This window comes from Macrotis lagotis, chromosome 6, assembly GCF_037893015.1.
Source record: "Macrotis lagotis isolate mMagLag1 chromosome 6, bilby.v1.9.chrom.fasta, whole genome shotgun sequence".
In the NCBI taxonomy this organism is placed as follows: domain Eukaryota; kingdom Metazoa; phylum Chordata; class Mammalia; order Peramelemorphia; family Peramelidae; genus Macrotis; species Macrotis lagotis.
In genome coordinates, this window is record NC_133663.1 from 165,488,532 (window position 1) to 165,514,857 (window position 26,326).

The 26,326-nt window shown below is 38.4% G+C and overlaps 1 protein-coding gene and 2 pseudogenes across 3 annotated transcripts in view; 1 reads left to right on the forward strand and 2 right to left on the reverse strand.

Annotated features, from left to right (window-relative positions):
• Positions 1 to 5,132: 5,132 nt before the first annotated feature.
• LOC141491913 (retinol-binding protein 1 pseudogene) lies at positions 5,133 to 5,530 on the reverse strand (annotated as a pseudogene).
• Positions 5,531 to 14,920: 9,390 nt separating this feature from the next.
• The window catches only part of PCCA (propionyl-CoA carboxylase subunit alpha), a 556,428-nt gene continuing 545,022 nt past the window's right edge, over positions 14,921 to 26,326 (forward strand). For all 3 annotated transcript variants that reach the window (XM_074191968.1, XM_074191970.1, XM_074191969.1), the window contains exon 1: positions 14,921 to 15,039. In XM_074191968.1, coding sequence (XP_074048069.1) covers positions 14,935 to 15,039 — 105 coding nt within the window. In that variant the 5' untranslated portion in view covers positions 14,921 to 14,934. The remainder of the gene's footprint in view (positions 15,040 to 26,326) is intronic.
• On the reverse strand, positions 23,760 to 25,179 carry LOC141491518 (peptidyl-prolyl cis-trans isomerase FKBP4 pseudogene; annotated as a pseudogene).

The window sequence follows — 26,326 nt, forward strand, 5'->3', positions numbered from 1 at the left end:
TTTGGAATTAAACCCAAAGGGCAACAAAAATGTGCATACCCTTTGATCTAGCAATATCACTACTGGGTCTATACCCTGAAGAGATGATGAAAAGAGGTTAAAAACATCACTTGTACAAAAATATTCATAGCAGCCCTGTTTGTGGTGGCAAAGAATTGGAAATCAGGTACATGTCCTTCAGTTGGGGAATGGCTTAACAAACTGTGGTATATGTATGTCATGGAACACTATTGTTCTATTAGATACCAAGAGGGATGGGAATTCAGGGAAGCCTGGAGGGATTTGCATGAACTGATTGCTGAGTGAGATGAACAGAACCAGAAAAACACTGTACACCCTAAACAGCAACATGGGGGTGATGTTCAACCTTGATGGACTTGCTCATTCCATCAGTGCAACAATCAGGGACAATTTTGGGCTATCTGTGATGGAGAATACCATCTGTGTCCAGAGAAAGAATTGTGGAATTTGAACAAAGACCAAGGACTATTACCTTTAATTTAGGAAAAAAACCTTATATCTTATTATGTTATCTTGTTATCTCATACTTTATGTTTCTTCCTTAAGGATATGATTTCTCTCTGATCACATTCAATTTGGATCAATGTATACCATGGAAACAATGTAAAGACTGGCAAATTGCCTTTTGTGGGAGGTGGGGAGAGGGAAGCAAGATTAGGGGGAAAATTGTAAAACTCAAAATAAGTAAAATCTTTAAAATGAAAAAGTATTTAAAAAAAAATAAAGTCACCATTACTTCTCACTGTATTTCCCTCTTTCCCAAAGAGAATTTCCTAGGTTACATACACAAAATATATATATGATCAAGTAAATCTGCCTTCTCACCTAGGAGAAACTTCTACACTTAAATTGGTTCTGTGTACAGATCACTTCTTAACCCTGCCTTTTTCTTTTCTTTTCCTTTTCCCACAAAGAAAGTGTTAAAATTTTTAATTGTTTACTTCAAAACTGCCTTAGGAAATACTTTAGAAAGGTTTTTGGTTTTACTACAAAGTTTGAAATATTTGTGTTTTCTTTTTACTTAGCAGAAAATAAAAGTACAAGTTCTATAATTTATTTATTTTTACATAAACTACAATAAATATTCTAATTTTCAGTGATGTCTAAAAAGTCTTTTAAAAAACCAACTCAGTAGGATAAATAGCCATAATGAACTATAAATTTCATTTCTTAAAGGTCCTGCTGCCTTGTCATCTTGCCTCAAGAGGATACTAGCTTATCTCTGCTTTCTAGTTTACTTTCTGTATCATGCATGTCTTATAGAATATTATCTCTTTAAAGGTAGGAATTGTCTTGTATTACCAGTGCTTATTTAGCACATGTCTTGCCATAAAGCAAACAATAAATGTGCTTATCTTTCTATCTAAAGTAAACCAACACTTTGGCAAAATGCAGGCCTTGTCCTAAATCCTCTAGTTTATCTTTTTTCTCGAAGATTCTTCTACCTAGGTGGCAGCTAGGTGGTACAGTGGATAGAGCACAGGCCCTGGAGTCAGGAGGAATTGGGTTCAAATCCAGCTTAGACACTTAATAATTGCCTAGCTGTGAGACCTTGGGCAAATCATTCTTTTTTTTTTTTTTTGCAAGGCAAATGGGGTTAAGTGGCTTGCCCAAAGCCACACAGCTAGGTAATTATTAAGTGTCTGAGGTGGGATTTAAACCTAGGTCCTCCTGACTCCAGGGCTGGTGTTTTATCCACTGTGCCACCTAGCCACCCCTAGGGCAAATAATTCTTAACCCCATTGCCTTAAATTAAAAAAAAAAAGAAAAGAGAAAATTCTCTTATACCACATGATTTGTGAAGAAAAATACATTAGGAGCTCAGGGAAGATGGGAAGGCATTCCCTCATTCCCTTGTTCCTCATAGGAATCATCTTTTTTATTTTTATTTTTTTTTTTAGTTTTTGCAAGGCAATGGGGTTAAGTAGTGGCTTGCCCACTACTTGCTCTATCCACTGTGTCACCTAGCTGCTCCATGGGAATTATCTCTTGCCTTAGAAGACTCAAACCAGCTCATTGCAATTCTTCAGAAAGTCTCAAAAAGGAGACTGAGCTCCCTGGCACTGGGGATTTATAATTCAGTGGTGTGCTGGATCTGTTGGATCTGCCTTGAATCTGTATGAACATTGAAATCTGCAAAGGCTATAAAATCAAGGTTTGACTTGTTTTATTAATTATCTAGACTTTAGAAAAGTAATGTACATAATTTAATAGCACAGATTAAATGTATGTCTTACTGCACATTTTTTTGATATCAAAGAATTAGTTCTTAAACATTTGCAAGCTCATTCTGTTTTCCTTTTCCCACTACTTTCCTCCTCACCTCCAAAAGAATTAAAGACAAATAGCATTGAAGCTGCATTTGATATGAAGAAAAGCTGACTATGACTTGAGTAGCAAGCAGGATAATTGTGATCTAATCAATAAATATGATGATTTCAAAATGAGCTAGTCATTTTTATGATAGGCCATGGATGGGCCTTTGGGGGTAACATTTACAGAATTCTAGTGACATGGAGAGCAAAGTTTGTGGGTATCCCTTGGAAATCCAGTTCAAATCAATAAATTTCATAAGCTCTAAAGCTAGAAGCTTACCTGAGAGATTGTCTGGTCTAACAATTCTCATTTTACAGAAGAGATAATTGAGACTCAGAAAGTGTGTTTGCCCAGATCCATGGGCAGTGAGTAGTTTTGAACTTAGATCCAGCATTCTTTCCACAGATCTGTTGAACATTTGCTATCTGAAAATTTTATAGTGATGCTTTTAGGAAAACACATTCTTTATTGTTGATGTTCATACCAATATTACTCAAGACATAGACATAACTAATATTTCAATGTGTAATGGGTATGATTGACCCAGAGACTTCATTTTTTACATTGCTTGGAGCTGAAAAAGTAATGACCTTTCCTTGAAGACTGTGGAATGTGTTCAAAATATGATTATATTAACAAGTGAGTTCTCTGATTGGCATAGAGTGCTTGAAGGTAAGGTTAAAAAGGGTAAGGTTTAAAAATGAGAAAAGCTAGTAAATACAGGAATAAAAAAATGGATGGGGTAGTGTTGCAGTCAAATATAGGAAAGATAAGATGTGAAACTGAAAGTGGAGACAGAAAAGTACCACATACAACCTAGCTAAGATGCTTGAATCAAGATGATTCTAGAGCTAAAAGCTAATCAGTTACAGACATAATGGCACCAATTGGTTTATATGTCTTGAATCATCGTGTGTTTTCCCTGCTCTGTTGAAGAATATGCGGTACTAAAGGAAATTAGATCATCACAGAATCATAATTTCAAATTTGAAAGAGACTTTAATGACAATCCAATCTATACCTGGAAGGAATTTGCAAGTAGTTGTTCAGCTTCTCTGTGAAGATCTCCCATGAGGAAGAAGGTTCCACCTCTTAAGGTAGTTTGTTTATTCATTTTCAGCTGTGTCCAACCCCCTTTTGGTATTTTCTTGGCAAAGATATTGGAAAGGTTTGCCATTTCCTTCTCTAACCCATTTTACAGATAAGGAAATTGAGGCAAATAGAGTTTACACAGCTAGTAAGTGTCTGAGGAAAGATTTGAATTCTCAGGATTTCTTGGCTCCCACTCAGCACTCTATCTACTTAATTGTAATTGTTTAGAGTTTTTCCTTGACCTCAAGCTGAAACTTGCCTCCACAACTTTCATCCATTGTTCTTGGGTGGTTTGTCAGATTACATCTCTTTACATGTGGGTACAAGTTGTTTCACATGTCCATTAAATATTATTTTGTACTGCATTTTTCTCCCTCTAGTATATTCTAGTAATCCTCTAACTATGAATGGACAGAACCTATACCTCAAAAAAAAGAAAGAAAAAGGTCTCTGTTTGACATGTAAAACCATTCTCAATTTGACCCCAAAGTATCTTTCCAGATTGTTTTCACATCACTCCTCATTACATATTACATATTTCTGCCAAATAGAACTTTTTGTTGCTCTTCATATATATGACACTCCATTTTTTTATTTCTATGCTTTTGAATGGGTTGTCCCCCATGTCTGGATTATTGTTTCTCTCCTCACCTTGACTTCCACTGAGAGCTCAACTCGCATGCCACTTCCTATATGTGACTGTGAATGCCTCTTTTTTTTAGTGTTTCTTGCCCCCCCCACATCTTTTCATATTTATGATCTCTATATATGTTGTTTCTCCCCAGTAGAATTTAAGCTCCTTTAGAATAGTGTCTTGGGCTTATCCTAACTCAGGCCAATTCCCCTGGTTGGTCAAGGTAAATAATGAAACAAAATGAAACACTTGTGTAAATCATTAAACGGTTAAAAATAGAATTACTTAGCTAAAGCAGAAGGATATTCAGCAAGGATGAGCACTGAATACACAATGAGTTGATTTATTTGAGTGAAGTTCCCTTGCCTGGGCTATGTGTATCATGATCCACAAGTCATCTGATGATACCCCAAATAGAACCAGGTCTTCATGGATGCTTTGTTCTCTAAGGAAGTAAATGTAATAGTATAAATACTCAGTCCTTTCAGGCTCTCTAGTCTCTAGGAATGTTTTGATTGCTTTTAAGTAAAACTAGCCTTACCTGCATGGGAGAAGGGGTTAGATATTGGCCCTACCCCCAGGCAGAAGTTCTTTTCATTTTTATTTCTGTATTCTCATCGAGGCATAGCTCCTGGCACATAACAAATGCTTATAAATGCTTGCTAAATTCATGAATTGAATTGTTGACTAGTTGACACAGCCACAATGAACCTAAAAGAGATTAGGAGTGTTACAAATAATGTACAACCAATACAGTACTTTTGTTCTCAACAGTATTTCTTTCTAGGGGTCACCTTAGGTATAATTTTGTGATAGACTTTTAATTTATGATATTGCACCACAGTATTCTCTGCCTCATTTTTTTCTTTTTTTTTTCATGTTTGGCACTGATATAATGTTTATTTGTGGCAATTTCTTTTTTAATAAAGAAAATATGAAAAGGGATTAGACTCTGATTAGACACTGGGATGTTTACGTTCTCTAAGTGGTCAGGCATTCCTGGCCCTTTAATAGCAGGAAGTAATGGGGTCAGACATACATTTCAATGCTTCTTCAGATGCCAAGGTCACTATACCTTCTTGAAGACTTTGTTGCATATGACACCTTGTACACTCATTTTCAGATGCAGCTCATTGCCTTCAATCCACTGTGTCCACCCCTTCTCACCTTTCTGCACACACTGAAGTTTGTCACCTTCCCAGTTCACCTTATTCAGACATTTTCAGTCATCCACGCCTGACAGATCCTCCTCAAACTCCTGCTCTATCTCAAATTCCATGATGTAGTTCCTGAAAGTGCTCAGAGTATGGATGATCATATATGGTCACTGTTCTGGAAAATCTCTTTGTCTGGTTTGAGTAAGCTAGTGATTTTTCTAACATCCACTTTGACATCCAGGGCTTTTGGATACTCCTCAAAATTCTCATTGCTCAGCATTTTCCAGTAACCATTAAAACTGACTGGCATTTCAGGTGTCAGCAAAGTGCAGATGCCTCAGATCAAAAAGGATCTGCTTCTTGAAGCTTGGTTTCTCTGGGATGTGGCCCCTGAATTTTTCTTTATCATTAAAGTTAATCGTGCTATTTCTCCAATCATCCTTAAAAAAGGATGTTGGCCCACACCCCAGTGTCCATGTTTTCATGGTTTTTTGGTTTGTTTTTACAGAGGGAAGGAAATGAAATGGGACAGGAAAGGTCTAGATATAAGTGTACTAAGTGGGACTTTGCCAAAAAAAAAAGCCAGAATAATACCTTAGAAGCTATACTAAATTAGAGAGATTGATTATATAATCTGACTGTAACATTGTAGTAATATTCTTTGAACTCATGGAGATCTCAAGATGTGAATGATTAATATATGTGGACTTATGTTTTCTATTCTCCTTGGCTTTCAGGACAAAAAGTAATATAGATTACTTAATTCCTCTTAGCCTGTTCCATTTTGTAATTTCTTCCATGACAATTTTGTGCATTCTTTAATGTCCCCTACATTGTAATAATTTGTTATGTAAATATAACATGCAATATAATTCTTTTTTAGAAACAGGAATATTCTTTTTTTTTTTTTTTAGGTTTTTGCAAGACAATGGGATTAAGTGGCTTGCCCAAGGCCACACAGCTAGGTAATTATTAAGTGTCTGAGACCAAATTTGAACCCAGGTACTCCTGACTCCAGGACCGGTGCTTTATCCACTATGCCACCTAGCTGCCCCAGGAATATTCTTTAATACCAGATCAGATCTTTCAATATGTATATTCCTTCCATCAGTAAGATCACAGTCCAGCAAAGCCTTTTTACCCTGCATGATTTTTGTCTGTAGTTCTACAGATCCTCCACAGAGGAGTTCCTCAGATATGCTAAAGGCCTTCCCACAAATGAGAGGTTCTTAACCATCTTGTATCATGTACTCGATATGCTGGTATGAGGAATCCTATGAACTGCAACTCACTTCTTGAATACCAAATATAAAAATACATAGGACTAAAATTATGTTGAGATACAATCATGAATATATTTAAATACAACCCAAATTCAGGAACTGTAGTTTAAGAACTCCTCCTTAGGTCTTTTTACTGTCATTTTACTGTTGGATCAAGTAAGCTTTCTGTCTGCTAACAATTGCATTGTATATGTTAACACAAATTTTACTGAACTAGTCTCTAGCATGAGAATGACTAGAGGTGAAACAGAGCAGGCCAGAAACAGAATACCAGTGGAATTTAATTAATTAGCTTCAGAGTAGGGAATGTGGTATGCAAACCTTTGAAGTTCTCCTAAGAACTTTGCTCCCCTGCTATAAAAGCAGAGATTATATACATAAATCACAAGTGAGAAGATGTCTTACAAAACAATCATTCCTAGAACTGGAAGGTTTCTCCTGATAAGCCTATGAGTGTAAGACAATACAGGCATAACAGTTCTTGGGGAACAATTATTTTCAAGTCTTGGAGGTCCTGATTATTTTTATTTATGGGGGTACAGGTTCAAAGTTCTGTGATAGGAACAGGTCTAACAGTTTTTGATTTGCTTCACTTAACATACAAAGGTACGGCACATATAAGCATACAGCTATTGTGAAGAGTTGATAGATCATTTCAAACTTCAGTATGAGTCTCTGACTCCCAAGCCAAATCTGCTGGAAAAATGGGTCTCTAAAACTCTAAATTACTAGCAAATTCATTACACATATCATACTGATCAATATAAAAATCATAAAGACTTTCATACATGACTGATCTACCACCTTTTCCCATTAAAATGTCCTTCTATGGTATCCTTTGTTACTTTTTTATATTTGTTACGATTAGAAATATGCTGAGTATTTCTACCCAAACTATGTATTTCTTCATTTCCTTTTGGATTTTTTTTTTTAGGTTTTCGCAAGGCAAATGGGGTTAAGCGGCTTGCCCAAGGCCACACAGCTAGGTAATTATTAAGTGTCTGAGACTGGGATTTGAACCCAGGTACTCCTGACTACAGGGCTGGTGCTTTATCCACTGCACCACCTAGCCGCTCCATTTCCTTTTGAAAGGTTATCTCTCAGGGCGGCTTTGTGCTACTAAATTCTGCTTTGCTCAGTACCTTCTTTGATGCTATCTTGCTTACTGGGTAGTCCTGTGCCAGTATGGCCTATGTCTCACAATGAATGCTAAAGTTCTTCAGAGAGACCTTTAGAATGTCCTTGTACAGCTTCTTCTGAGTATTTGCCTTGTATGAATTCTTGTAAAGTGGTATTTTAGATAAATTGGTATTTGGTATTTGGGCTATGGCATCAGAATTGTGCTCTCTGAAAGTAGAGTTTGAATACTTAACAGTTCATATGTTCTCATCTATTTCTTATCTTGACATGATCTTCAGAATCTTCCTCACACAATTCAAATGGAAATGGTCCAATTTTTTGGTGTGGCACTGCTAAACTATCTGAATATCAACATAATAGCTCTGTAAATCTTCAGTTTGGTAGATAGCCTAAAACTTCTTTTCTCCCACACTTTTGGAGCCTTTTGAAAGCTAAATTAGCTCTGGCAATATGTACTCCAATTTCATCATCTATGTATGTGAACATCCTGGAAAAGTATACTGCCAAGAATAGTGAACTTTTCCATGTCATTATGGATGGTGGAGTACTGACTGGTAGAGACCTCAGTATTCTTGTTGATTATCACTGAATAGGCTACAGTAACCATATATCATTGCTAGGAGAATATTTTTTCAGGAAGAAGGGATGAATGTATCACTTTAACACAGCAATTCAATTCTACAATAAAATGAATTATCTATTGGATTTTTTAAAAAATATTTTGCTTTACTATGGGAATGATATAGATTAGCAAACTGCTTTCTGTGGGGGGGTAGGGAGAGGGAAATGAGATTGGGGGAAAATTGTAAAACTCAAAATAAAAAATAAATAAATAAAAATATTTTGCTCTTGAAAAAGACATTTGATTCCATAGTCATTTTCTGATTCTATAAGATCCTTGTTGAATAAAGAATCCATGACCTCTTGTGCTCTCTTGCTCATCTGATCTCTTGATGTTGCTGCAGTACCCTGAAGCTCAATTATACCTGCCTTATAGAAGGCTTAGAGAACATTGGTAAATACCATAAAGTGAATGCTAATTTATTATTATTATTATTGTTGTTGCTATTTGTGGCTTTTTTTTAGGTTTTTGCAAGGCAAATGGGGTTAAGTGGCTTACCCAAGGCCACACAGCTAGGTAATTATTAAGTGTCTGAGACCGGATTTTAACCCAGGTACTCCTGACTCCAGGGCCAGTGCTTTATTCACTGCACCACCTAGCCACCTCCTGTTGTTATTTGTTATAAAATACATCTTTCTAGGTATGGTAGTACAAGCCCATCACATCCCTAGGGAATCCCTGGAGGGTACATTGCTTGAGTTCTGAGCTTCAGAAAGGCTAACACTGATCAAAAATCCACACTAAATCTCAAGAAAAGAAATTCAAGTTTTCAACAACTGTATAAAAGAATACATCAAATAATGAAATAAGTGAAGTAATAATTATAGCAATTCTGAGGAGTTAGGTCATACCCATTCAAACAGCAAAAATGATGAGATGAAAATGGAAAAATGTTGGAGATACTATGGGAAGACTGTACTGTTAGTGAAACAGTAAACTATAAACATCCTGGAAAACAAACTGGAACTATATCCAAAGTTTCACTAAATTGTACATAGTCATTGATCCAGCAATTCCACATATAAACCAGACTTATTCCACAAAGAGGTCAAAGACAGAGAAAGGATCTATATATATATATATATATATATATATATATATATATATACACACATATATATATATATTAAGAATTGAAAACAAAGTGGAGGTAGGGTGGATTTAAGAAATGTCAAAAAAAATTGCTGTTCTTTCTTTAATGTAGGATGTAGAGTAGTTCAGAGTTCATAGATGACAGCAACCATGGCCTGGACAGTATGGATTGAATTTCAAAGTAGGATAGCTAGTTATTGAGTAATGGTGGCAGGAGTATCTGAAAGTAGCAGGGAGTGTCCTAATTCTTTTTTGGTTCTATGAATAAGCACTTTACAAAATCTCATTTGATCCTCACCTCCATCCTGAGAGGTAGGTGCCATTATTATTCCAATTTTAAAGATGAAGAAACTGAAGCAGGTGGTATGACTTGCCCAGAGTCACATAGCTAATAAGCAACAGAGGCAATTATTTGAATTAGGTCTTCTAAGATCCTAAGGTCTTCCCTAACATCTTACTGGGAAAAAAAAAAGGAAGAAAGCTAGGTTTTAGTAACTGCAGAAGATTAAAGGAGAGATAGGGATCTGGGATTATAGGATTGTAAATTTGTGACTTTTTTGAGGTCTAGTCAAATTTGTCAAACTCATAGAAACACAGCCACCTATTCGATTAGAAATATTGTGCATTTTTTGGTTAAATTTTGTTTATTTTGGGGTGACTAGATGGCATAGTGGATAAAGCACTGGCCCTGGAGTCAGGAGTACCTGGGTTCAAATCTGGTCTCAGACACTTAATAATTTCCTAGCTGTGTGGGCAAGCCTTGGGCAAGCCACTTAACCCTGTTTGCCTTGCAAAGAACCCTAAAAAAAATTTTGTTTATTTTGTTAAACATTTTTCAGGTATATTATTTTAATGTGGTTCTGGGCCTACTCAGAACTTTGCAGCCCCTGAGAATGCTAGTTTGAAACTTCTAATCTAGCCCAGTTCTTCAACTTTATAGATGAGGAATCTGAAACCTAGAGAAAAGAAATTATTTGTCTAAGGTTTTTCAGGTTAATAGGTGGGCAGGATCAAAATTTGAATTCAGGTCAATTTCACTTTCACTGTAGCATACATGGTAAACCCCTCCTCCAGCATCTTTGCTAAGAAAACCCCAAATGATACAGTTCCAAATTGTTTTCTAGAATGACTGAACCAACTCACAACCTTACCAACAATGCATACATGTGACTGTACTCTCACTTTTCCTCCAACAAAAGTCCTTTCCTTTCCTTTTTTTTTTGTTATCTTTGTCAATCTGTTGTAAGGGAGTTTTCTTTTAATAATAGTGATTGGAATCACTTTTTTATATGACTATTGATAGTTTCTTTTTCACCTTTTGAGAACTAAATAAATCCTTTGATCATTAAAAAAAAAGAAAACCCCAAATGGAGTTACAGAGAGTTGTATACAACTGAAACAACTGAATAACACTGTAAATATTAAGGAACAAATAGAGATTAGATTTCTTGTTTCCTTTTTTTAATATGGGCATAAAATTTAATTTACAGAAAGCTCAATCCTACTCAGGATGTGACAATAGATTACTTAAAGCATTTACTGTAAAGGCCTTAAATCCTTTGTAATTTACAAAATGTCTCTATTTTGCTTTTGGCTTGTGACTTACATCTGGGTCTGTTTATCAACCTTGACAGAGAAGATTAAATGAAATTTATGGGAGTAGTAGTGAAAATTAATAGTGCTATTGAAAATTAGTTAATCTTCTAAAGAAGCACTGGTAGGGTATGATGTTTGAAATAGAGGACCAAGTTTTATATTCAGCTCTACCTTTTTTTTCCTCTCTCTGCTTTTATAGTTTCAACTAGCTGATGCTTTCCAACTCTAAAGCTCTAATCTTTATTTTTTTAGACCAATAATTTCCAGTTTTCTAGATACCATTTCTATTTATTCAACTCTCACTTCAAACTCATTGTGCTTAACTACATCCAACTTAATTTCTAACTTGACCTTGTCTTGAAGGTAAGTTCTCCACTCACGAGGTCCCTAAATCCTCTGGGAAAGTCATTCTTCCCCTCATGGTTGGTTTCATTAGAGGCCAATAAACCAAGAGACAAGGCTAAAAGATTAAAATGTTTAATTAGTAGAGTTTAATTAGCATCCGCTCTTGGCCAGTTTTCAGATGGCTATAGCAACTCCACTGAAGAGAGATGAAACTGTTCATTGTTTTAATTGTTCATTGTACAGCCTTAGGGCAGGTGGCAAAAGGAATCTATCAGGTGAAGTTGCTCAGCCACTTTCCTTATTTGTGAAGTTGAATAACAGGGACAACTCTGTGTTTGTAACTTGTTAACCTCTGTGTTAAGTGTCCCCCAAGAGTTTGTTTGGAGTTTCCAGTAGATAATCTCACCAGACCTTACTGGTGGGTCTGGAGGTTTTAGCCAAATGTTTAGGTGGGACCTCCCTTTGAGATGGATTCAGAACAGAATCCAGACTGAAGGTCTGTCCTTATATGAACACAAATCTTTCCTGTACCTCTAAGGTTATCATTTTTTTGGGGGAGAAGTGTGCCCAAATTCACAGCACACAAGTTTTATCCATTACCTTTACATAGGTAATATGGGGAGGAGTGTCAAGTTTTTGACCAGGATAATAGCCCAATGAAAACAATATTTTGTGAAGATTAATATGGCAGCAAGATGCAGAAGGGGGAGCATATTTACACTGTCTTATTTGAGTGTGCTTTTAAATGCCAAAAAATTAATTCTGAACAGGATAGAATAGAGAGTACTCTTACAGGCATTCTACCTCAATGCTTAAAATCAATAGAATTGAAAGAGAAATTTGATTTCTTACTCATATACTTTTACTTGGAGTCTCATTTCCTAATTTAGAAATTCTACCTTCTACTTTTTTTCTTTCATTACTTTTTAAAAACATTACTTTAGTTCTCTTTACCCAGTTTTGATTCCTCCCTGTTTTTTCCTTTTTCTATCAAACAGTTTTTGATAGGTCATACATGAAAGGCACTTTTCAGTTCATGTTATTTTTGTATTTTTCTCTGTATCCTTTGAAAAAGGAGGAAAAATTGAAATGAGGAAAAAATGTTCAGAATAAGTGAAAGGAAAAGGTAACAACTAGTGAAATTAGGTAATGCTTAAACAAAAGTAATGGAAAGTTCTGAGTATGTCAAAACAGCAAAGAAATATTTGAGGGGAAGAGAGGGCCACATTTTTATGATAAAATAATAAATCTATAGTAATTAAAGTCAATGGGGTTATATGCTTTACTTTTCAGAGTGAGAAATATAAATAAGGTTGACAGGTGTAAAATTTAATGTATTTCTCTCTAAATGAGTTCAGTTCTGAGGGATATTTTACCAGTAAATTGCTTGTCCAAGCATGTAAGACTAATTATAGTGAACAATGGCTTTAAATGGTATCTCCAAGTCCCTTCCTCACTGCTTTGCGATGTGGGAAGTTTGTAGTTAGGTAACATCTCCACCTGAGGCTTCTCTGTTTGGTAACCTCTTGAGCAACAGCCCTCAATGAATATTAAGTGATTGGCTTGTGGCAGATACTATCCTAAACCCTGGGGATATAAATAGAGGCAAAAGGAATTTACAATCTAATGGAGGAGTTTATAATCTGTGCTGCAAATCTAGTTTTTCTGGCTGAGGTGGAGGGAGGCTGGGGTTAGGAGGGAGTTTTGGGGGCTAAATGTCATTGCCTTTTAATCTGACAAATGAGTGACTTGGATTAAATGCTCTATTGGGCTGCCAGGTAGAATGTGAAGAGTTCTGGATCTGGAGGTTACAGGACCTGGATTCAAATCTTGGCTAAACATACTCTATGATCCTTAACCAGTTACTTTCTCTGGGCCCAAGTTCACCTATAAAAATGAGAAGATGGACTCTATGGTACCTAAGTATGGTCCCCACTTTCAAAAAGGTTATAGTATAGCTAGAGGTAGGAGGCAGTGAAGTGACTGGGTGGCTAGTGTTGAACCTGGAGTAGAAAGATTTGGGCTCAATTCCAGCTTCAGGTACTTACTGATTTGATAATCCTGGTTAAATCATTTAATGTCCATCTGCCTCAATTATCTCACCTGAAAATGGGCATCGTAATAGCATGGTTCAAATGCAGCCTCAGACACTAATTGTATGGCCTTGAATTTCTCATCAGTTTAACCTGCTGTTTGCCTGAGTTTTCTCATCTATTAAAACCTATCTCCCAGTGTTGTTTAGAGAGGATAAGATTATTCATCTAAAGTGCTTTGCACTAGTTATTAGCCATAGAGACATAATTGGCATATATTAAACAGGGTTAATTAAGTCTTACTCATTCTGCAGTTACTGCATTTACAAAATTAAATACTTAAAAAACAACACCCCAAGTTTGTAAGGGCTTGATGGGGGAAGGCACTGCAGTGCTTATGGTAATCTATATCAGAAGACCTCTCTGACAGCAGGTTTGATGCTGAATTTATTTGGGATGTCATTCCTCAGTGTTTACAAGTGTCAGACTGTGAATTCCAAGATTTACAACTAGAAACACCTTAAAGGAATCCTTATTGAACTTGGATGGAAACAGTTCTAGAGAAGGCATTATTTATGGTTCACTGAGTGGAAAGAGCCCCGGAAACAGGAAATATGGATTCTAGTACAGGCTCCTTGTAACCTTGAATTTGACCTCTGAACACTTCCATGTGTAAACTGAGGAGTCTAGTTAGATAGCCCAAAACTATTTTCCATTTTTAAGGTTCTTTTTAAAAAATATTTTCCATTTTTGAAAAAAAACCATGGTGCCAGTGTTCTCCAGTAACCTTAGAACATAGCTCATATATGTAATATATATCTATTATAATCACCAAAATTCTTAACCCGACCTTTAGATTCTTTTCAATAACTATGTATTAAAATGGGTTTTCTCTGTGATTCTATGGTTTTGAGGCATTTAAAAAACATTTAAAAAAAATGAGTCAGCCCTCTGGCCTCACCAAATCCACATAAAAGTTTAAGAGGCCGGCCTCTAGACCATTTCGAGGGCGGCTAGGTGGTGCAGTGGATACAGCACCGGCCCGAGTTCAAATCCAGTCGCAGACACTTAATAATTACCTAGCCGTGTGGCCTTGGGCAAGCCGCTTAACCCCATTGCCTTGCAAAAAACTAAAAAAAAATCTACCCCCCCCCAAATGTAGACCATTTGGATTGAATAGGTAAATGAGGGCAGTCCAATGTACGTGACCCTAGGAGGTCAAGGCAACTTCTAAAAACTAGAGAGGGTCGTTTTTCTGAAGTCTTTGAGTTCGTCCCTGCAGACAGACGGCGGTGCCCCTGCGGCTCGCACCCAGGGCGCGGCGCCCAGGTGTGGGTGCTGTCTGGTGCCCTCGGGGCAACCCCGGGAGGCAGGTTCTAATAGATGCGGGCCCCGAGGCCGCGCTATCGGGGGTGAAAGGCGGCTACCCGGGGCTCCCACCGCACCCCCGAGGCCCCGCCCCCAGCGGGAAGGAGGCGGAGGGAGGGGGAGGGGGCGCCGCCGGTCCCTCCTTGTGATTGGTCGCTGCCCAGGCACGCCCCCTCCCCGCCCCCTCCGGCCGGGGTGAGAGGTCAGCTCGGGGAGCCTCGGCGGAGCAGCGGCCATGGCGGGACTGTGCGCCGCGGCGGCGGCGCTGGTGGCGGCGGGGCGGCGGAGCCGGCAGCCCCCGCGGCTCTTCGTGCGGAGCGCGGCGCCCTGGACTCCCAAGGTGAGCGGCGGCGGCGGGGGCCGCTTGCGACCCCCGGCGCCCCGAGCCCCCCAGCGAGGGCCCGGGCCTCCCGCCTCCCCGCCCCGCGGAGGGGCGGCCGCCCCCGCGGGAGCCCGGGAGAGTGACCGCGGGCGGCAGGAAGGCCGGAGGGCGCTGCGGCCGGGGCCTCGGGGCCCCGGGGCCCGCCTGCGCCCCCGCCGCCCGGGGACCTGGGCGCCTTGGATTCGGGAAGCCCGTTAGCGCCGGGCGGCCCGCAGTTCGGAACTTTGTCATTGCAGTCATGCCAGTGGGGACGGGGAGAAGCGGGGCCTGCTCCGGTGCCAAGCCCGCCTTGGGGTGGGTGAAGGTCAACGTGCACAGCCTGGACAGTGTCCAGAAGAACGGGCAGCTGAGTTGTCTTCTATCCACACCCATGTGTGTGTGTGTGCATGTATATATGTGCACATGTGCATGCATGTATATACACAAACATACACACAAGTATATACATGTACACATACACATATATGCATATACACATGCACACACATAAATATATAATATATGCATGTAATATATGTGCATATTATATACGTAACATGTATATAACATAGTATATAATATCTCAGTTCAAGCTATTGATGAGTATGGGATAAGGGAGTAGTAATCTCCTCAGCTTATGCCATGTTTGGTTTGAAATACTACATTTTAGAGAAACGTTAAGAAACTGGAGTGTCCAGAGAGCATTTAGGAAGGTGAGGAGTTTGGGAACTGTCATAAGGAATATGTCAAGGAGCTAGAGCTGTTTTATTTATTTGTTTGTTTGTTTATTTATTTATTTATTTTGCAAGGCAAATGGGGTTAAGCAGCTTGCCCAAAGCCAAACAGCTAGGTAATTATTAAGTGTCTGAGGCTGGATTTGAACTCAGGTCCTCCTGACTCCAGGGCTGGTGCTCTATTCATTGTGCCATCTAGCCACCCCTTAGAGCTATTTTAACAGTGAAAAAGGTGGGGAAAGAATTGGAAGGAGGGGCATGATAGTTTTCTTGAAATACTACATTTTAAGGTAAGAGAATCATTTATACCTGTCTCCAAGGGCATAACTACAAATGAGAATGGGCTGCCTTCTTTCCTGGCACTGGAAATGTTGTTCTTGGTTAGGGATGGGTGACCTTTAAGGTCCTTTCCAAGACAGTTTCTTACCTCCAAAATTAATTAATATGTTTTTGAATGTCATCTAATCACCAGACATTTATTAGGTACCTACTATGAACCAGGCTTTTTTTTTATGTTTTTGCAAGGCAAACAGAGTTCAAGGCCATACAGCTAGATAATTATTAAGTGTCTGAGGCTGGCTTTGAACTCAGGTACTCTTGACTCCAGGGCCAGTGTGCTCTAGCCACCCCCTGAACCAGACATTTTTAAAATGCCATTGGAAATGAGGAGAAACAGTGGCTGCTCAAGTTCTAAGCAAGCACTAGGAATACAAAAAGGTAAAAGACAGTGCCTACTCTCAAGGAGCTCACAGTCTAATGGATGGAGAGACAACAAACACATGTATGGACACAGGATAAATAGGAATTATGAGAAAGGAAAGATTGAAGAATTAAGAGGGATTAAGAAAGGCTTCTTGTAGAATGTTAGGGTATTGTTTAGGGAATTAAAGGAAGCCAGAGAAGTATTAAGTGAAGGGGGTGGGAAGCCAGAGAAAGTGCCCAATGCTTAGAATTGGGGTGTCTTATTCTTTCAAGAGCAATGATAAGGATATGACAAGGGAGTAAGGCACAAAAAAGACTTGAAAGTTAGATTGTGAAGGGATTTGATTAGCTAAATATTTTACATTTGATCCTGAAAGCTATTGGGAGCCAATGGAATTATTCCTAAGTAGGTGACATAGTTGAATCTTTGCTTTGGGAAAAATCACTTTGGTGACTGAATGGAGGATAGATTGGAATGGGATAGGCAGGCTCATCAGCAGGCTGATGAAATAATCTAGATAGGATGTGATGAAGGCCTGTACCAAAGTGATGGCTGTGTCTGAGAAGAGAAGAGGGGCATATTCAAAGGGAAGGGGGGGGAAATAAGTTCAGTTTTATACATGTAGAGTTTAAGATGTCTACTGGACATCTTTGAGAGGCCATTGGAGATGTGAGATTGGAATTCATTATTAGAGAGGTTAAAGCAGGATAGGTATATTTGAGAATTATCAGCATGGAGATAGTAATTAAATCTGTAGGAGCTGATGAGATCATCAAGTAAAGTAGTATAAGAGGGAGGAGAGAAGGCCTGGAACAGAAACCTGTTTTTTTAAAACCCTCTTTTTAGGAAGGTTTGACAAATTGTGAAGTAATCAGAGTATTGTACTTAATGTCAAAATAAAAATAAAGTCCTCCAAATATTGTAAGTTTAAGTACATAATAGAAATGAAGTTTGGGAAATTTAGATAACTACATTGAAGGCTTATGTGATTACAAATGAATTACAAAAAATGAATTACAAAACTTTACACTAAGCTGAAATAACGATGCTCATTGGAATGACAAAATAACTGAGATAATAACTGACTCTGGGAGAAGGACAGAAAAGCCTCCTTTTAGTTTGTTATGATTCAGAATTCAACGCATAGGACCCAAGGATAGGGAAGAAGAGCATGAAAATACTGTACTGTTCCTTTCTTAAACTTATTGGTCTTGCTCATTCGCTCCCAGTAGTGTGTGTACACACACACACACACACACACACACAGACACTCTTTAGGTTTTGGCAAGGCAAATGGGGTTAAGTGGCTTGCCCAAGGCCACACAGCTAGGTAATTTTTAAGTGTCTGAGGTCAGATTTGAATTCAGGTACTCTTGACTCCAGGGCCTGTCTTTGCTCTATCCACTGTACCACCTAGCCCCCCCTTCTTTCTCAAATTTTGCTTTTCTGATTTTATTATTTCTATTCCTACTCCTGTTCACATAGACATTCCAGTTTCCTAAGTCTTTCATCTCTCAAACCAATTATATCAATCAGTTACCATGTACTAGCTTGTTAATCTCTGAAAAACTTGTATCCTTGCATTCCCACTGCTACTTACTGTAATATAAGTCCTGATAACCACTCACCTGAGGGATTTAATACCCTTCTTACAGATCTAACCATCTCTCTCATTTTGTCTCTCCACTCTTTCCTATATGTATCCCAGCCAGAATGATCTTTCTTTTTATTTTTTATTTATTTTGAATATTGCAATATTCCCCCCAATCTCCCTTCCCTTCCCCCACCCCCACAGAAGGCAGTTTGTTAGTCTTTATATTGTTTCCGTGGTATACATTGATCTAAGTTCAATGTGATGAGAGAGAAATCATATCCTTAAGGAAGAAACAAAGTATAAGAGACAGCAAAATTACATAATAAGATAACAATTTTTTTTTAAATAAAGGTAATAAATAGTCTTTGGTCTTGGTTCAAACTCCACAATTCTTTCTCTGAATACAGATGGTATTCTCCATCCCCTAAACCATGCCTGATTGTTGCACTGATGGAATGAACAAGTCCATTAAGGCTGATCATTAGAATCATCTTTCTTATTCATGGATCTATGCTCCTCTTCTGAAGAAATATTCAGGGACTCTATTACTTATCAAATAAAGTTGATGTGGCTGGCAATCAGTCTTCCATGATCTGTGTTCATCATACCTTTCCATACTGATTTTGTTTCAATTACGCAACATTATACTTCAGCCAAAGTGGTTTATTCTTTTTTCCAAATTTTCCAGGAACCTTCTGTCTCTGTGTCCTCCTTACTATGTTTCCTAGGTCTAAATAGGATCCTGTCCCCCTATTTACGTAAATGCTGTATATGTTTTAAAGTCCGACTGAGAAACTATCTCCTTTATGAAATCTTTAACTGACCCTGAAGTGACTTTCCCTTTCACCTCACATTTTATTATTCAGAAATTTTAAATTTGTTTTTTATATATTAACAGAAATTTTTTCTTTTCCTTCCTAGCCCTTATTGCTTGCAGACAGAAAATGAATTTTATTAAATTCAAAAATGTTATGTAATATTATAATTATATGTGTTCGCATTTTATCTCTAAATCATAAACTTCATGATAGCAGAGACACTTAAATTGGTCATTTTACATATTCTGGTATTCTAGGTACAGTTAGTGCTTATAAAAATTTTTTAAATGGATGCTATGCTAAACATTTCATGTTAACTGAATAAAAATATTTTAATTTTTTTCCAATTACATGATTAACTGAATTTTAAAGAATTAATTTAAAATTTTAAAATTAAATCTAGTAGTAGTGTTGTAGCTAGAAGATATATCATGAAACATGCATGATCTTTGTTTATTACTATCAGATGACTTATTTTAACTTGGTAACTTTCTTTTTTAAAAAAATTTTAGAAAGGTTTTATTTATTTTTATTTATTTTTAATTTTACAATTTTTCCTCCAATCTCGCTCCCCCCCAAGGCAGTTTGCTAGTCTTTACATCATTACCATAGTATGGATTGATCTAAGTTGAATGTGATGAGAAAGAAATCATATTCTTAAAGAGGAAACATATAGTATGAGATATAGCAGAATTACATAATAAGACAACTTTTTTTTTTTTAGTTAAAGGTAATAGTCCTTGGTCTTTGTTCAAACTCCACAATTTTTCATATGACTATGAATTGCTTTGATCTCCTTATCTGTAAACTGCCTTTGCGTATCCTGGTCACATTTGTCAATTGGGGAATGGCTTTTTTTTTTTTAAATTGACTCAGTTCTCTGTATATTTTAGAAATGAGTCCTTTGTCAGAAACATTAGTTGTAAAGATTGTTTCCCAGTTTACTACCTTTCTTTTCATCTTGGTTACTGTGGTTTTGTCTGTGCAAAAGCTTTTCAATTTAATGTAATCAAAATCATCTTGTTTTTAATGATGTTTTTCATCTTTTCCTTGGTTATAAACTGCTTCCCTTTCCATAGATCTGACAGGTAAACTAGTCCTTGATCTTCTAGTTTGTTTATAATATTGTTTTTTATGTCTAAATCCTGTACCCATTTGGATCTTGGTATAGGGTGTGAGGTATTGGTCTAATCTAAGTGTCTTCCATACTAACTTCCAATTTTCCCAGCAGGTTTCAATCGAAGAGAGAGTTTTTATCTCAATAGTTGGACTCTTTGGGCTTATCAAACAGCAGATTGCTATAATCATTTCCTGCTATTGCACCTAGTCTATTCCACTGATCTTCTTAGCCAGTACCAGACAGTTTTGATGACTGATGCTAACTTGGTAACTTTCAAAACAAATATCAACATGGAGATTCAGATTGGATTTGACCTCTTTCTCCCTTAGGAAAATCATATAAATTTAGTTTGCTGGTAAAGATTTTCACTTCTGTGTCTGTAATGTGTGAACATACCTCTGGAATCTTTATTACTGGCTCATTTTTCCTATAATTTAGGGACAGATGGCATTTTCTCTTGTCAGTTATGAAGTTCTCTCAGTTTGTACCTCTAAAGTCTCAGCAAGGTACAGCAAGAAGCATATCAGGCAAATCAAACCATCAAAAAGCACCTTGATCATCATCTTCCCAAATGGAAACCCAAATGGACACAGCCCAGGATCTTGAATCCAAGAACTTTTGGAATGGCAGTACTTCTAGGTAACTGTCTGTTTCTACCATCCTGGGAAACAGCCTCCTGTGGAGATGCATTATAGCCACATTTAATGAAGACTCAGAAAATTCTTGCCATCAAGTCATTGAACAGTCAAATGGTTCAGTATTAGATCTTTGTTTTCCTGTATTTTAATACCAATTCCTCAGATTTTTTTCCTCCATATTTTTCTTATGTTTGTCCCAATGTTTGCAATGCCTCTTTTCTTATTGAATTATTTCCTATACTTTTTTAAAACTTAATTTTTCTTTTTGAGACAAGATTTTTCTGTCTTGCCTAGGTCATTGACCATTCATGGACTCAGTACCTCTGCTAATCCTGCATCTAACCTTTGTTGAACCTAAGCTGGTTTGCACAATTTAAGCCTTTGGGCATAGTTCCAAATTGTTCTCCAGGTTGGTTGGATCAGTTCACAACTGGACCACCAATGCATTAGTGTACCAGTTTTTTGACATCCCTTCCAATATTTGTCATTTTTTCTTTTCTGTTATATATTTCTGAGAATTCTTTTCATATAGGTATAGATAGTCTTGATTTCTTCTTCTGAAAACTCCTTCTTGGGGCAGCTAGGTGGCACAGTGAATTGAGCACTGGCCCTGGAGTCAGGAGAATCTGAGTTCAAATCCAGCCTCAGACACTTAATTACTTAGCTTTGTGACCTTAGGCAAGTCATTTAACCCCAATGCCTTGCAAAAACCTAAAAAAACCAAACTGCTTGTTCATACTCTTTGATTATTGATCAGTTTAAGGAATGACTTCCATTTAAATTTTTATCAATTCTCTGTATAGTTGTGAAATAAGACCTTTTTTTTTAGAGAAATTAGGTATGAAATTTTTTCCCTAGTTTCTTGCTTTCTATCTATTCTTGGTTGAATTGATTTTGTTTGTACAAAATCTTTTTAATGTACTCAAAAATGATCCATTTTACGTCTTTTTAATTTAATTTATTTTTTCCTAATTACATGCAAAGATAGTTTTAAACATTCTTCTTTTTATAAGCTTTTGAGTTCTTCCTTTTTTTACTATTCTCTCTTCTCTCTCCCTTCCCCATGTCAGTGAGTAATCTGATACAGATTGTATATATACAATCATGTTTAACATATTTCCAAATTAATCATGTGGTGAAAGAAGAATGAGATCTGAAGGAGCAAAAAAATATGAAAGAAATTTTAAAAGTGAACATTGAGGAGCGGCTAGGTGGCGCAGTGGATAAAGCACCGGCCCTGGAGTCAGGAGTACCTGGGTTCAAATCCAGCTTCAGACACTTAATAATTACCTAGCCATGTGGCCTTGGGCAAGCCACTTAACCCCATTGCCTTGCAAAATGAACATTGTCTGCTTTGCTCTCCATACAGATTGTGTAGTTTTTTTCCTCTGGATGTGATTGGCATTTTCCATCACAAGTATTTTTAGTATTGTCCTTGATCACTGAAATGCAGAGGGGAGCTTCATCCTTCAAATTTAATCATCTCACAGCATTGGTGTTCATATATACACTATTCTCTTGGTTCTACTTATTCATTCAGCATCAGTTCATGCATTTCTTTCCAGTCTTTTCTGAAGTCTACTTGCTCATAATTTCTTATAGAACAATAGTACTCCATCACATTCATATACCATAACTGAAGAAATTACTGTTTGTTCTCCAGTTGATAGGCATCCCTTCAATTTAAATTCTTTGCCACTTCAAAAAGTGTTGCTACAAATATTTTTTGTACATAATGTGTCTTTTCTCCTTTTTTTTATGATCTCTTTGGGATACAGACCTAGTAGTGATATTTCTGAATCAAAGGGTATTTTTTTTTTGCCTTCAGCATTTGATAGTATTTTATTGAGCACCAAGCTATGCATTGTCATACAAACCAAATTCAAAACAGATATGGTCCCTGCCCTCTAGGAGCTTACAGTCTCCTCAAAAAATATAAACAGGAGTCACCATTGACAGTCTCATCACTTAAGGACAATGCTATTGACCTAGAGTGTGAAGGGACCTTGAAGTATCAATGTGATTAGGGTCCTAGGCTGGATCCTATTGCCCTAGCTACAACTTTAAACTGTAATTTTTCTTCTCTCATTCTCATCTTTCTCCATGTGTTTCTCCCTACCCAGTTCTATTACCACTTAAGAATTGCTCTCAGCATCCTGTTACTGGGTACCACTTTTTGACAGATGGTCTATATTCCCATGGGTTTGGCCTCAATTTTGCTTACAATTGCACTAACTGGCTAAATTGCTTCAAAAAGCACCCTGGCCAAATCTACTATTTGCCTCAGAGAGGTTCTTTCCCCAACAAATTTCTAATTTTTGCGTATTATATTAGACTGTCCCCAACCCAGAAGTCTCACCCCTCCCTTCCCTCTTGGGCACAGCAGGTAGAACAGAACATAGCCTGACTCTAAACTTTGGTTGTTTCCACTTTATTGCTCAAGCATGGAACTTGAGAGAGGAGAGAGAGAGTGAAAACGAGAGAGAGAGCGAGAGCGAGAGAGAGAGAGAGAGAGAGAGAGAGAGAGAGAGAGCGAGCGCGTGAGCGCCTGGATCTTCATCATCGTGCAGTTAAAAGGCCAAAGGAGCAGGGACTGGTACAACATAGAACAGGCAAGGGGAGAGAAAGCATGCTTATGGTTAGGGAAAAAATGGGAGGAAATGTGAAAGTAGTCACCATGATACCAGAAAGGACCAACTGCCACAGAGTCTGGGACTAGGAACAAACAGAAGCCAAGGAAATAGCAATGGGTTTAGTTTAGTTTTGTTTTGTTTATACTCCCCTGCCATAACAGGGGAGAAGAGGGCATATTCTGTATTTTTCCTTCTACCCACCCCCCCAGCTTCAAGACTAGACCCCACTCCCTTCCCAGTTTGGAAATGGATTAGGCTGCAGGAAGGAGCAAAATAAATTAACATTTTAGGGGTAGTAGAAAGAAATTTCCTTTCCAAAAAGCATCCCCAACCTAATCTCAACAAACCTTTCCCCTTCCCCAAAGTCACCATTCAACCAGATAGAAAAATAAAGGTCTAATTCACTCAAAATTCTTCAGGTTTTTTGTTTTGTTTTGTTTTTGTTTTTTACAAAGGGAAGGCTAGGGAGGGCATGGGAGGTAGGCAGCCGTGAGAATGGGGTTAGAGAACTGGCTATGCTTCTGCCTTTACTTGAGACTTGCTCACTTCTACACCATTCTGCTGGTCATCCTTCATCTTCGTGTCAGTTGGATAGTCTCCTCCATCTGGTTCTGCCTCAGCCTTGTTCTCTTTCTCAGCCAACCTCTGGAATGTGTTAACATAAAGCTTCTTCTCCCTGGCATGCTGTTCACGGATTCGTTGTTGGCAAAGCATCAGTTGGGTTCTGGCAGCCTTGTTGCTGGGGTAGAGCTTGAGGACCTTCTGGAAGTCGTCCCGGGCCAGCTCAAAGTCATTCGTAGCCAGATAGGCCTCCCCCGCCCTCCCCGACGAAAAAGGCCTTTCTCATTGTTATTGTTCAGCTCTAGGGCCTTATTGCAGCTCTCCACAGCAGCAGAGAATGAACTGCAGTTTGAGGTGACACATGGCCAGGTTCAGCTGTGAAGCCAGTCTCAGTGTCTGAAGCCTGGACTTGCTGTCCTTCCTCTTCAGAGAAGCCCAACTTGTATTCTAGCCAGGACACAATCTTCTTATATTGAAGCATGGCTTGCTTATACTTGCCTTCCTTGAAATACACTGTACCCTGTTCTTTCACTATGGCACTCTGCTCGAGCTTCTCTTCTGCATTCATTTTCCAAGACTCCTTGGCCTTTTCAAAGCTCTTGAGTGTCACTTCATACTGTAGCTCTGCCTCCTGTGGGATCTCGAACTTCTCCTTCCCAGTGTTACCAAAACCATAGCTGGGCTTAAGGTAGACAATAGAATTCTTATCTCCCTTCTCCATGCGCTGAATCGCCTTTTCTAGTCCAGGGGGAAGATCAAAGTTCTCACCCTCTCCAATCTTAAAGCTTAACTCTCGCTGGTCAAAGACTCCGCCTTTATGGCCACCCTCTATCACAACTTCCACTGTGGCTTCCTTCGTTGGGTTTGGAGTAGCCTTATCCTTCTATCCTTCGGATGATTCCACCATCCTCATCTTCAGTAAGATCCTCTCCCTTAAAATCAAATAATTCTACCTCAAACACCAAGGTAGCATTGGGGGGGGGGGGGGATCATGGGAGGGCTGCCAGATGAACCATAGGCATATTCTGGTTTACAAGTGATGTGGCAGATTTCTCCTATTTTCATGGTGGCCACTGCGATATCCCAGGCTTCGATGACTTCCCCTTTGCCCAAGTCAAAGGAGAACTTGCCCTTTCGATCCAAGCTGGAGTCAAATTTGGTACCATCCAGCAGCCAGCCAGTATAGTGTACAGTGACCTTGTCACCGATCATGGGAGTCTCCGTGCCTGTGCCCTCTCGCTTGAACCTCGAGCACGCCTTCGCCTTGCTTGGGGCTGTGCGCGCCGCCCTCCGCCGCCTTCATCTCCTCCGCAGTCATCGCCGTCCACGCAGCCTTCCTTCACTCGAGAAGCTGGGGCCCGGGCGCCGGGCCAAGCCGCTCCCCGCGTGCCGGGGCCGGGGCGGTGGGTGCGAGGGCTGCGGCAGCAAGCGCGGACGGCCGACTCTCAAAGGGTATTTTATTGCTTTTTGGTCATAGTTCCAAATTGCTCTCCAGAATAGTTGGATCTGCTCTTAACTTTACCAGTAGTACATTAGTGTTTCAGTTTTCCCACAATCCTCTCCAAGATTGATCATTGTCCTCTTTTTAAAAATATAGATTTATTTTTCCAGCTACATGCAAAGATAGTTTTTAACATTCATTTTTTGGTAAGATTTTGTGTTCTACGTTTTTCTCCCTCCCTCACGGTCCCTTTCCCCTCTCCTTGACTGTGATACAGGTTTATAGATGTATATCTATGCTAAAAATATTTCTTTATTCATGTTGTGAAAGAAAAATCAGAATAAAAGGGGAAAAATCATCAGCAGAAAAACACATAAACCATAAAACAAATTTTAAAAATGGAAAATGGTATGCTTTGGTTTGCATTCAAACTCCATAGTTGTTGAGAGTTTTCTTGCTGTCTCTTTTAAGAGGTAATGGATTCTTTCTATTTTTTTTTCACTCTCTGGTTCTTAGGCTACCAGGATAGTTTTTTTCAATTTCTTGAAATTTGATGTTTAGATCCTTTTTTTTTTTGCTCATGGTAGTTTAACAGTTCTTATTCACACACACTCATGTTTGTCCTTCATTTTCTTTTTTTTTCCTTTTAAAGATTTTATTTGTTTTGAGTTTTACAATTTTTCCCCTAATCTTGCTTCCCTTCCCCTCCCCCCCCAGAAGGCAATTTGCCAGTCTTTACATTGTTTCCATGGTATACATTGATCTCAATTGAATAAGATGAGAGAGAAATTATATCCCCCAAGGAAGAAAAACGAAGTATAAGAGACAGCAAGTTTACATAATAAGATAAGGTTTTTTTTTTCTAAATTAAAGGTAATAGTCCTTGATCTTTGTTCAAACTCCAAATTCTTTTTCTGGATACAGATGGTATTCTCCATTGCAGATAGCCAAAATTGTGCCAGATTGTTGCACTGATGGAATGAGTAGGTCCATCAAAATTGATCATCACCCCCATGTTTCTGTT